We start from the raw sequence: 11,976 nt of genomic DNA, 5'->3' as shown, positions 1-11,976 counted from the left end.
TATCAAAAATATCAGTTCCCAGAACCTCTGAATACAGCTGGACAGACTCCTATAATCATAATACTTTGTACAGGCACTTTTATAACAAGAAGAATTATTCAAAGAAATTGTTGCAGATTAGAAAGACAGATCTAGCGAACAGGAGAAGAGACAAAGGGAAGAAGCTCCGGTCTTTAAATATTAATCAGACTGGTATCTAAGTGGTACTGATCCAACTGGAGGCTGGTTTATTGCTCACCGCTCCATGATGATCATTTGAGCGATTTTCAGCTTGTCTAATATCAGAATAAGCAACGTAATTTAAAAAAAAAAATGTTATAAGTTACTGTAGTGTGTATCTGTGTTTATTGTTTATTGTTTAATTGTTTATTTTGTATATAAATGATATATGTAAGGTCTCCCAGACACTTAACTTTGTCCTATTCGCTGACGATACAAACATCTTTGCTACGGGTGAAGATTTACGGAAGTTGTTCCTTGAAATGAATTGTGAGTTATGTAAACTGAAAGAGTGGTTCAATATTAATAAATTGTCGTTAAATTTAGAAAAAACAAAGTTTATGCTGTTCGGTAAATGTAAAGAGAAGAGTGATTTACAAATAAAAATTGATAATATGACAGTAGAGAGAGTGACTGAAATAAGGTTTTTTGGAGTACTGATTCAAAACAGGATCTGCTGGAAACCCCACATTAAATATGTCCAATCTAAAATTGTAAGAATTATTGCAGTACTTTCTAAGGCTAGACAATATTTAAACTCCTTTGCCCTACATATTATGTACTGCTCACTTATCCTACCATATCTAAGTTACTGTGTGGAAATTTGGGGCAACACTTACAGAACGTCACTCAAACCATTATGCACATTACAGAAAAGAGCCGTTCGTTTAATTCATAAGGCTGATTTTTATTGTCATACCCACAATCTATTCATAGATTCTTATCTACTGAAACTCACTGATTTGGTAGAGTTTCAAACTGCACAGATTATGTTTAAAGTCAGGAAAAAAAATTTGCCAGAAAATATTCAAAAATTATTTTCTGATAGAGTGGGGGGATATGACTATAGAGAAAACCTAAACTTTAGAACTTTGAAGGCTCGAACATCAATGAAATTAATGTGCATTTCTGGTGTTGGTGTGAAGATCTGGAATAAACTCTCTAAAGAGCTGAAGCAAAGTCCAAGCATGAGATATTTCAAGAAAGGTCTCAAAATAGCTATCATTCAAAGGTATAAGGAAGAACAACTGGGATAATTCTGGCTGAGAAGTAAAACTCTATGTATGATTTCACTAAGTGTATGCAGGTCGGTACAGATGTATATATGGGTGTATGTATGTAAATGTGTATTGGTGTATGTATATGTGAATATGTATATATCTAGGTGTACAAATGTGTCTGTGTGTATATGTAGTACTTTCATTTGGCTGAGGAAATATTACTATAATAATATTTTATTTTGTCAGCAAGGACATTGGAAATTTAGAATAATATGACAAATTCCAGCTGGAAAAGGGGTATGATTATATAAGTTATACTTCTTCATACTCCTTTTCAGACTCATAATCACCGATGTGAAGTGTCTTCAAGAAAGTTACAATGTACTATGTGTTTATATTACACTATCGGTGAAAGGTTTGTCTGAAATAAATTATTATCATCATCATCATCATCATATCTGTTAGCTAAGAGCTTTCCTACAAGCCCTGCTTAAATTCGTATTTTAAGAGTTTGGGCCTACAGAGCACTTTAATGAGCTGACTGCATCGTTAGCTGTGGAGATGCATCTGCAGTCCTGAGTTTGTTCGTCCTAATAAACCTCGACCCAAACAGAACTACTCGCTGCGGTTCAGGTTGCTTTCTTTTCTGTTTTTGTTTCTTGCCAACCTTGGAGGAGAGAGAGAGAGAGAGGGAAAAAAAAAAGGAGAGCCAGTCGGGGGCCCTGAGGCACCCCGACTGGCTAAGGTAGGATTTCTTCACCGTTTGGCCATGAATAATTCAGCACACGAGGCTGTACGGCTCACCTGGAGAGAGCCGACACGAGACGAGGATGTGCCTTAACGGAGAGTAGCCGGGGAAGAGGGAAGAGGCCCGCAGGAGCATGGAGGAGGCGGTGAGGAAGCGACCAATAATCTCTGCAAAAGAAAGAGGTCAGTTGAGCGATTTCTGCGTGATGTGTGCGCGTCCACATGGGTCGCATTAAAAAGGCTTTGGGGCTGTCATGAAATCTCTCACAGCGCCACAAAGCCGTTGCTCCACACTTGTTTGAGATCTCTGCTTTGTTTAGAGTCCATTCCCAAACAACAGAGGAAGAGCTTTAAAGCGCATAACCATAGAAAATAAGTTAAAGAGGTCCATATGGAAGCGATCAGGACTGCCGCGGAGTGGTCGGTGTGTGCAGCTCTGCCGCTCGGAGCTGGAGCTGGATCTGTTGCATCACTGCCGTCACTGTCCTCCTCCGCCTTCTCACTCGCCGTCAGGTCCCGGCCCCGGACGCTACGCTCTGCCCCCTACAGTTGGCTACGTCAACCATGACTTCACCAAGCCCAGCAGCCCTGCTTACACCTTCCACAGCCGCATGAGCAGTGCCAGTAAGTGGCCCAGTTTGGCAAAAATACCTACTTGGATCCACATTATAGTGTCCTCTAGAGTTAAATGTCTAACATTGTCACTAGCATGAGAACAAAATAAGGTGCTGACTGATTGCGAATCCTGTATTCTGTAGTGGTCTCCGTAGACTCCAGCCCAGGACCGAGGTACTACATTGGTGGCAAGGTCACCCGGTTTGGCAGGAATGAGTCACCGTCCTATTCCATTTCTGGCAGAGGAAGACGTATTGGGAATAAAGGTAATCCCAAAGATCTAACCCGTCCGGCCTAGGATCTCAAGTTGTTCCCAGGCTAGTAGGGGTATAAAAGTCCTCTAGCAGGTTCTGGATCATTCCTGAGGTGTTTTCCCAGATGTCCACTGCCTGTAGTCAGGATCTCGTTCTTTCGAATCCAGTTTGTTCATAAAGCACATTTTAAAAACAACTGCTTTTGGTGCTCCATCTGTCATGGCCATCGGTAAAACGTAGATGGACCAGGAACTCAGGAGCTTCGCCTTTTGGGTCAGCTCCTTTATCACGACGAACCGAAGCAACGCACTCACTGGAGGAGACAAAAACCTGATCTCCATCCTCTTTATCCATCACTCTTCAACAAGATGCCGAGATACTTGAACTTCTCCGTTTGAGGCAGAAATCCCAGACATTTCCCACTTGTCTGAGAACCTCTTCAGGTCTCACCGTTGGTCATGGCTTGAAGATGACAACAAAACCTCATCACCTGCAAAAAGCAAAGATGGGACCCCCCCGAGGTTCCCCAGCCAGACACACTCCTCTCCATGAGAACACCTTCAGATTCTGGTCATGAAGACCACAAAGAGGCAGACCTGGCAGAGTTCAACCAGCAGTGGAAACATGCTCAGCATTGTGCTGAGAACATGTACACAGCTCTTGTTTGGTTCCAGAGACTGACTAAAACAACAAGTGACTTCTCCACCACGTACTCCCCTAGTTACCTCCACAACATGCCTTGGAGTCACAACCGTAAGCCTGTTCAGGGTCTCCAAAGAACATTTACCATCTGTTGTGTAAAGATCTGGTCCAGTGTTCCACGACCCGGACAAAAACTAGTCCTGCTCCTGAATCCGAGCCTCCTTTCCACCAATAGTTTAAAAAATCGGGACACAATAAGCCTACAATAAATATGACTAACCTCATAGAGGTATAGAGGATATTACTGGTTCTGGAGAGACCGTAGATCAACCCAGATGGCCAAAAGGGGAGGGTCTGCACCGTAGTTTTGAAAGACGATGCACGTAGGAAGAGCTGCACAGCTTTTAATTTGAAATTAAGCGCGATAGGCTGTTTAACAGGTGAATAAAACACATTGATAACAAGAACTGCTATCCACAGAACTTGAAACTGACGGTGTTTTCACATAAGCGTCACATTGTTGAAAGATTGAGAGTAGCTTTGTTTTTTTCCTGACATAGTGTGTCCTTATTTTTGAGATGAGCCATTTCAGACTCCGGGACCGGGGGCTTACAGCCCGGAGAGGGTCCCGCCGGTCAACGCTCAGCGCAGACCTCCAGTCTACACCATTGGAACCCGAACACGATACCGCTCTGCGGACCCCGTGCCGGCCCCCAACAGGTGAGAGCAGGAGGGTAATCGACCCACCTGCCCGTTCCTCTGCTTTCTGTAGCCCTGACTGAAAACATTAGTGAAACGGCATTCTTCCTCACTAGAGCGAAAGGCCGACCCCGTTAATTAACATTTAACCAGAACGCCGATCTTCTTTGAGCCTTCTCCAAACTTCTTTTCATGCCTAAATGTAACCACAGATGGGGATCTGGTTGCGAACCCAATCTCTGGTTACACAATCAAGAACCATCCTTGGAAGTCTGCTGCTGGCCTTTGGTTCAGTCACGCAGCTCCGATGAGCGCAGAGATCACTTGAATAAATCAAAAGGTGTAACATTTCTGTCTCCGACCCGCCAGCTACACTCTTCCCGATCTGCTGGGCCCTCAGGTTCCACACAAGCCGTCCAGCGCCAGCTACAGCTTCTCGGGCCGGAGGGTGGTCGGAGCGCCCGCCGAAGACCTCGCCAGGACCCCTGGGCCGGGACAGTACAGAAGCACCAACCCTGACATCTACAGGCAGCGCCAGCCGTCCTTCAGCATGCAAAGCCGAACTAAAAAAGCTCATCATTCCTCTGCGGTTCCCGGCCCGGGAGCGTACAGCCCGGAGAGGACTTACGGTCACCTGCACAAATCCTCCTCCTTCACGATGGGCATCAGACATTCAGAGTTTGTTACCCCGCTTATGGTGCACGTGACTGACTGACAACGCAAAACATACACTTGAAATCTTACTTTTTATTCAGTTTTTACTAATATATACTTTTATAAATGTTGTCAACAATATACACTGGCAATTTATAACAAAAAGTAGAAATACTGTAACAGTTTTACCTGAAATGACAATTTTGCCCTGTACAAATGACACCCACTAATTCCCTCATAAATAAAACATAACAACTCAGACTTGCATTGTATGTGCTGTTACAAAAAATATATATATATATATATATATACATATAATTCCCTCCAGGCTCTAGCTTTACTTGAAATGTGAACATTAAAAAAAAAAAAGGAAATAAACAGACGTCTCTACGGTTTTGTTTTTGGTATGGTGACTTTTACAGGTGGAGTCCAGTCGCTGCACTGTCCCAGATTGAGCATTTCTTTGGCGCACACCTGGAACTGGTAGGCCCGGCCCGAGATCAGCCCCTTCAGTTCGGCCTTGGTGTTCTCAAACGGGCCCAGCTGGAAGAATAAAACACAGTATAACTTCACTGCTAATAAGAACCAGTCCTTAGAAGAACAACATGGCGGTCGAGGAGCTTTAACCTTGCAGACACATCTAATAACTCTACTTCTATATTGTGCATGTGCTGAAATGTATTTGCAGACTAAAGACTGAAAATCTGACCGTAAAACGAGACAAATTAAAAAAAAGAAAACGGCATTCCTCGAAGGGCTGCATATCACCCACAGCGTTGCGTGTCAAAGCTTCAAACAAAGATCCTGTGCGGTCATGTGTTGGAGAAGACTCTCAGCTACTACCACTTTATTCCTTTATAAAAGTACGTCCTGGATTAATTTTAAAGCGTTGAAATGTTATTTTTAAGAACACGTAATGAATTCACTCTGACTGCAGGGGAGCACTTTGGTGTTAAGTTTCCAAAGTGAAACATGCCAAAAAGTTCAGATTTTAGCAGATTTATTTAGTAGTTTGAAAACGTGGTGGCTGCACGGTTTTGTCACGTCCTCCAATTTCGCCACTCTTCCTGCTCCGTGGTGTTTGAAGGCACTGTGAGATAACACGGCTGTATTTACCGTCAAATCGGTTTGAAGCTACCCGTCTAACAGATCCATTTGCACCTGCTTCAGCTCCGTGTCCACTTTGACACAGAGCGGGAAAAAGGAGCTGGAACAATCCATCTGTGAGCTTAATTTCCCTTTTTTTTTTTTTTTTTTTTTTTTTTTTTTTTTTTTTTTTGCTTAGAGGCTGAAACTCTGCGAGCGTTTAACCTTACAGCTAATGAAGTGATGGGGATTCGACACATAAACCGATAAATAAAGCCGGTAAATTAGCGAAGGTTCTATTTGGAGGGTGTGAAAAAATAACAACAAAAAAAAAAAACGCTTTGCTTCCTGAAAACAAAAGCAGAATTACTGTAAAGCGATTCCAATCCAACAACCGAACGCAACCCAAATGGTTACAAAAGCTGTGCGGCTGTGAAGCAAGCGGAGGGAGTTTCTGACAGAGTTTAGGTGATTTCTAACTTCCACATTTGATCTGAGTCTAACCCCGGCTTTTACAATCCCGCCGCTGCAGTCTGCGACACTTTCGAGTGGCCTGCGTCGGCGCCGAATGCGTCTTACGTTGACAGATTTTGGGGCGCCCCTGTTCTCCCACTGGTACAGGATCTGGTACTTCAGGGGGAAGATGTCCAGGCTTGTCCAGGTGGGGGGAGGAGACCACTCCACCAGCAGGTGTTTGACATCATGGGGGGAAACCCGGACGTCAACCGGAGGATCCGGTTTCACTGCAGAAGGAAGGGTTGTTTTTATTATTATTGATAATCAGGCACGTTAATGTTGGAAAACGGACTTCCTCCGAGCGGAGGTTCAGCTCTCACCGATGTCCTCCAGCATGAAACTCGTCAGATGAGAGCTGCTTCCGGCGGGATGAACAGCTGTGACGTTGATGATGTAGTCGGTGAGGAGTTTCAGGTTGGGCAGGTCACAGTGCCAGAGCTGGAGGAAAGAAAAGCACAGAAATCAGGTCTTCCTGAGTGTTTCTTACCCGCCGCACGTCTGCGTCCCTGTGCCCGTCTGTTGGCGGAATATCGCACGAACCACTGCGCAAATTCTACTGAAACTTGCAGAAAGCAATCACCAGACGCCCGCCTACAGCTGATTACCTTTTGGAGTCAACTCAATTCAAGATGGGCGCCACAGCCAACTGACCTTAAACGACAGGAAAATGACTACAGCCGAGTCAGTTTTACAGATGTGGTGCTGAGATTCGGTGCAGTGGTAGCTGAGAGTCACTCACAACACAGGCTCTGACTGCTGCTCATCGCACCAGAACCACAGCATTACCTGTTGGTGTCGACCCTGTTTGTCTGTTAGCAAAATATCCCACGAACCACTCGACAGATTCTTTTGAAACTTTCAGAAACCAATCACTGGATGAACTCCTCCAACTAATTCACTTTTGGAGGTGATCCAATTCAAGATGGCCGCCACAGCTGGTAGACTTTAGCAAGCACAAAACCGGCTATAACTCAGGCGGATTTACAGACACTGAGCAAAGATTTGATGTGGTAGTAGCTGAGGGTCATTCACAAAACATAATTTAAACTCTGGCACAAAGACGGCAGGCAATATGCATTACTTAAGGAATGCTTGACTTTTATTTTATATATGGTATTTTATACACTATATAAGTCCATTTTATTATGTTACACAGCCAGTGAAGAGGAATGATATAATTGTTTGCATTTTGACATAAACTCCAATAACATTTAAGTCTCTCTGAGAAGAAAATTATAGTTATTTGAGCCTATTCAGCACCAAAAATGATTCTAACTACAATAAGTGATGATTACGAGTCAGTATGTAGTGATATTTCATGGTGCTTTTCAGAGAAACATGACGTCCACAAAATAAAAGTCTAATGCTTTTCTGTAAATAATAATAATAAAAAAACAGCTTGACTTTTATTTGGAGCACAACTATCTGTGTGGGGCCTGCTGGAGGTGGGAAGGAGTTGTCACCTGCTTGGAGGCTGATGACGGTCCTGTGGTCAGAGCTGCCGACGAAGACCCAGGTGGGATGAGATGACAACGCTTGGCGCTCTCGTCTCTGTGCCTCTCGCTGCCCGGACACAAAGACAAAAAAACGGAGGTGAACGGGGGCCCGTCGCGCTCCTAAAGGGGTCAGGGGCCACGGGCTTACCTGTAGGTGGCGATGTAGTGAGTGGGAGCGGCGCCAGAGGGCTGGGGCCAGGAGCAACGCGTCACGTTTGGATAGCTGGAGCACCAGCAGTGCACCATGGGAGCGGAGGGTGGATCTGGGAAAAAAAAAAAAAAAAGAAAATTATACGATGTTATTCAACGAGCACACCATGAAATAAATGAAATTCTGGCTAAATTATTCAACTGATACGTTTTTTTTAATTAAAGGAACAGCTCAGGTCTTTTGAAGTGGGGCTCTGTTGTAAAAAAGAAATGAATATCTTACCTGTCGTAGATGGGACTATGAACCACCTCAGTTTATTGAAATAGAGTTTAATTCAGACTGGACCGACAAGCTAACGGCTACCAGGAGTGTAGCTGAAACCAAAACGGATTTCTGCCATTTTTGTTTTGAAAGCTAACGGCTAGTCCAAGCTAGGCTAAGACCAAAGTTTAAGGACAATTTTTAAAAAGCTAAAGCAGCTCGTGTATTTATAAGCCTTTACAGTTGAGCATCACATTGTTGTTCTGGCAGAAGTATTACAATATTCCTGCAGGAAGGGATACAGCTAGCTGCTGCTGCTATTTAAACTTACAAACAATTAAACTCCCATGATGTTTTTGAGATCTGAGTCAGACTAGTCATCAGCTCATCAGTCTGGTCAGAGTTAAACTATCCCTCTGAAGTCAGGTTGTTCAAAGATCTACAACAGGTAAGATATTTATTGCTAATTACGGTTCTATTAAACCCCACTTCAAAACTAATCTGGTTGTTTCAATCGTTCATTTAATAATAAATGGATCCAAAGCCAGTTAGAACGGAAATGTTTTCTTTTTAGTTCGGACATTTCTTCGTACTAAAAACTACTGGTTCTCAAAATCAGGGTTGAGACCCCATGTTGGGTCATTTAACACCAGCTGAGGGTCCTCAGACAATCTTCAGAAATCAAATTTTAAATTACTAACAGCATGTTTTCACCATACATTACCTTATTATTCGCATTACTTTTACAAATAATAAACACAATAGTACTAAATAACAAAGAACAGCATCCCCAGTCCTACCTGTGTTGGCATTATGCTTTATATAATAACATTATTAACCAAGTTTGTTCAATTAAACTGGAACTATCTGGGGTCCAAAGCCACTGCTACTAATATTTTATGGGCCTGGTGCTGAAAAGTTTGAGAACCACTTAAATCCAAACGTGACTGAAGAAGTAATGACTTATTTAAATGTATTTTTCAGACCTAAAATGGAAAATATGGACATATTTATGACTTTTTACAGGCTGAAATTGAGATTATTACAGTTTTGACTTTTAAACACCTTTCAGAAGTCCTGCTATAGTTTGGATAAAATTATAATTCAGACAGTTTTTACACAAACTCGTGTCTCCTCCTGTCTTTGTTGGGACTTGTCATCGTTTCTTCTGCGTGTCTGTCCATGACGACCGCCCCAGATGAACTCCTGAGCCTAAAACAAAGTCCTAAACCCCAGAAAGCTGGTCCCCGGAGGAGCTTCCCTCACCTCCTGATGTCGCAGTAGCCTTCAGCAGGTCCAACGCCTGACCTCCCAGAACAGAAACGAGGAGCGCCACGGCGGCGCACACGCCGTCAAACCTCACCGCCATGCGTCGTCGGGTCTTTCGGTCTGACACTTGGTTCTTTTTGTGATTACACGGCAGGTTTGAAGACTGAGCCGCTCTCCTGTGAGCGTCTGAGCGGCAGCTGCTGGGCTTTTTAAACACGCTGAGCTCATAATGAAACAGGAACAGAAAACAAGGTTTTCGTCCTGCAGCTTCGTCTCCGATGTGTCAAGTTTCCTTACGTCACAAACAGGGTTGGTGTCACACTTGCTTTATTACTAAACAACTTGTGTTGGCTTTTTTTTTTTTTAATATAGGATGCTTATTTTACATGAAAGGAGTAAAATACCTGAAGAAGTCCATGACTGATAATAGTTTTAAAACAGTAAACAGGCGGGAAAAAGACCCAGTTTGGGCTCTCAGGTACTCTCCTGTGTGTGTTTTGTGCTCTTGGCTGCCATCCAGTGGCCGCGTGAAGCAGGTACAGCTCGAATAACATGTTTACAGAAAAAGTGATAAATGCGCAGTTTGATGTTACACTTTAACGTCCAGACTTTGTCCACGTCCGCCGTCTTTCAGAGGTGTTTAAAATGGTCTTTGTGAGGCCATGACAGCCTCTTAGGGCTCCATCTAGACAAGGAGGGGCTGTGGATGTTCCAGGCCACCGCCGGAGCCCCGTCTTTGTGGACCCCAACACCGTGGAGTCCCCCTCCGGAGGTCCGCAGGGAGGTCAAGGCCTTACTGATCCAGTTGTTCTTCGCGTCCTGGAGGTCGTTGGCCAGAACTCCCTTCTGGTGCTCGAGTTCCTGGGAAAACGGCACAAGAATATGATGAAAAACTACCTTTAATACAAGAGCATTTTGAGCCAAAAAACTTAATAAAATTCGCATATTTCCCGCCACCTTATGTTCTAGATGTCATACAAACATCTTGTATGATCCTTTAGCTTTCAGAGTATGAGTTGGGGATGACACTCAGCTTCTATCACAACAAATCACAGCTCAATATCTGCAAAGCTGACCAAGCTTTACTCATTTTTGTGTTTGCTAAGGTTGATTAGCAGCAGCGGCCGTCTTGAATCAGAGTTTAGCCGTTCAGGTTATCATAAATTCAACCTACGAGCCGATGAAATAAGCAAAAAGGTTTTGTAAAAGGAAACCCACGTTTCATTTCCTGCCTTCATCGTCGCCTTTTTGCAGATTGCTAAGGCAAGAAATTCCGCTTAAAAAGGTCACAAAAAACTTTTCTGGAATCCAGCCACATTTCCTGTAATCCATTCAGCGCTGTGGGAGTCATGTGGTAAATGAAGAAACTAAACTTCCTCAATCTAGTTTCTCCTTTTTTGAGCTGAAAGTATTTCCTATTTTTTTTCTCGGAAGCGCCCCTGTGGACCCTTGAGTCTGCAGGAGGTGATCTGAACTGACATTCTTTGTGCCGACATCAGGAGTGGGAATCTTTAGGCGCCTCATGATTCAGTTTAATTACGATTCATATTACCTGGATCTTGCACTTGGCCTCCACCATTTGCAGTTTGGTCTGAGCCAGTTCCTGTTCCAGCTCCGTGACCTGAGCCTTCAGGGACTCCTTGTCCTGGTCCTCCCTCATCGGTTCCGTTTGCCGAGGAGCTCCCCCAGTCTCCTCCGGGCCTCGTCCAGCCTCCTCTGCACCTACGGCCTCCTGCTCGGTGTTTTCAGAGCTCCCCTCTGCGGTGACGGGTTCTGCTACGAGCCGGCAGCTGGGACAAGTCCTCATGGCGCTCTGTGAAATGAGAAGGAAATGGATTAGTCTTTTTGTCTCCTGATGTTCGCTTGTTCTCGTTAGAGTAATAAAGACCTGACAGGTAACAACGAAAAAGGCTTCCGAAAGTGTCACCTTGAGTGCATCCAACTCGTCTCTGTGAGCTGCCTCCTGCCTCTCCAGGCGCAGCGTGAGCTGAGAGCAGATCTGTAGGAAAGGAAACATCTGGTTGGAACTCCATTTGGCGAAACATCAACCAATCAAGCCCATGCTGTACTCAAATCTGCTTTAATTCTGCGCTGCCGTGAATGACCTGCTTGTAGTCCGCGATGATCCCGGAGGACTTCCTGACCTCCTGCTCGGTTTTCTCCAGCTCCCTCCGGAACACTTCCTTGAGCTGGAAACAGAGACTTTTAGACGTGTTTTCCTCGCACCTGATCAAAGTTACGTAATGTAAAATAGACGCTCTTGCCAGATAGAAACATGTATTAATGTACGTGTAAATTAAATCAAATGTATTAACATGTTGATGGTTGAGGTCATGTGAGTTTATGGTGTGTGGGACTGCCTGCAC

General features: G+C 44.0%; 3 protein-coding genes across 4 annotated transcripts in view; 1 reads left to right on the top strand and 2 right to left on the bottom strand.

Annotated features, from left to right (window-relative positions):
* The first annotated feature begins 1,956 nt into the window (after window positions 1–1,956).
* Window positions 1,957–5,063, top strand: odf3l2a (outer dense fiber of sperm tails 3-like 2a). The gene is made up of 5 exons (XM_017418410.2): window positions 1,957–2,150; window positions 2,481–2,591; window positions 2,726–2,848; window positions 4,057–4,198; window positions 4,547–5,063. The coding sequence occupies exons 1-5, from the start codon at window positions 2,102–2,104 to the stop codon at window positions 4,890–4,892; spliced, it is 771 nt and encodes a 256-aa protein (XP_017273899.1). The 5' UTR covers window positions 1,957–2,101; the 3' UTR covers window positions 4,893–5,063.
* Window positions 4,910–9,788, bottom strand: ebi3 (Epstein-Barr virus induced 3). The gene is made up of 6 exons (XM_017418422.3): window positions 9,608–9,788; window positions 8,078–8,192; window positions 7,897–7,996; window positions 6,754–6,871; window positions 6,497–6,660; window positions 4,910–5,374 (listed from the first exon to the last, which is right to left on the bottom strand). The coding sequence occupies exons 1-6, from the start codon at window positions 9,708–9,710 to the stop codon at window positions 5,219–5,221; spliced, it is 756 nt and encodes a 251-aa protein (XP_017273911.1). The 5' UTR covers window positions 9,711–9,788; the 3' UTR covers window positions 4,910–5,218.
* Window positions 9,789–9,962: 174 nt separating this feature from the next.
* The window catches only part of LOC108237164 (rab GTPase-activating protein 1-like), a 6,074-nt gene continuing 4,060 nt past the window's right edge, over window positions 9,963–11,976 (bottom strand). For both annotated transcript variants that reach the window (XM_025005305.2, XM_017418398.3), the window contains exons 5-8: window positions 11,716–11,799; window positions 11,538–11,609; window positions 11,163–11,423; window positions 9,963–10,471 (exon numbers count right to left, since the gene is read on the bottom strand). In XM_025005305.2, coding sequence (XP_024861073.1) covers window positions 10,241–10,471; window positions 11,163–11,423; window positions 11,538–11,609; window positions 11,716–11,799 — 648 coding nt within the window. In that variant the 3' untranslated portion in view covers window positions 9,963–10,240. The remainder of the gene's footprint in view (window positions 10,472–11,162; window positions 11,424–11,537; window positions 11,610–11,715; window positions 11,800–11,976) is intronic.

The sequence above is a fragment of the Kryptolebias marmoratus genome, linkage group LG10 (genome assembly GCF_001649575.2).
Source record: "Kryptolebias marmoratus isolate JLee-2015 linkage group LG10, ASM164957v2, whole genome shotgun sequence".
In the NCBI taxonomy this organism is placed as follows: Eukaryota; Metazoa; Chordata; class Actinopteri; order Cyprinodontiformes; family Rivulidae; genus Kryptolebias; species Kryptolebias marmoratus.
Note: the sequence above shows the minus strand (reverse complement) of the source record. Positions and strands in the feature narration are given on the sequence as shown.

Bases quoted from the DNA above. Each gene is read 5' to 3' on its own strand.
- odf3l2a (XM_017418410.2), top strand. From the start codon at position 2,102: ATGGAGGAGGCGGTGAGGAAGCGACCAATAATCTCTGCAAAAGAAAGA. The intron at 2,849-4,056 runs GTAATCCCAAAG...CTTATTTTTGAG, and splicing joins AAGACGTATTGGGAATAAAG to ATGAGCCATTTCAGACTCCG. The intron at 4,199-4,546 runs GTGAGAGCAGGA...CCGACCCGCCAG, and splicing joins CCCGTGCCGGCCCCCAACAG to CTACACTCTTCCCGATCTGC.
- ebi3 (XM_017418422.3), bottom strand. From the start codon at position 9,710: ATGGCGGTGAGGTTTGACGGCGTGTGCGCCGCCGTGGCGCTCCTCGTT. The intron at 7,997-8,077 runs GTAAGCCCGTGG...GTGTCCGGGCAG, and splicing joins CACTACATCGCCACCTACAG to CGAGAGGCACAGAGACGAGA. The intron at 6,872-7,896 runs GTGACAACTCCT...TCTTTCCTCCAG, and splicing joins CGTCATCAGCCTCCAAGCAG to CTCTGGCACTGTGACCTGCC.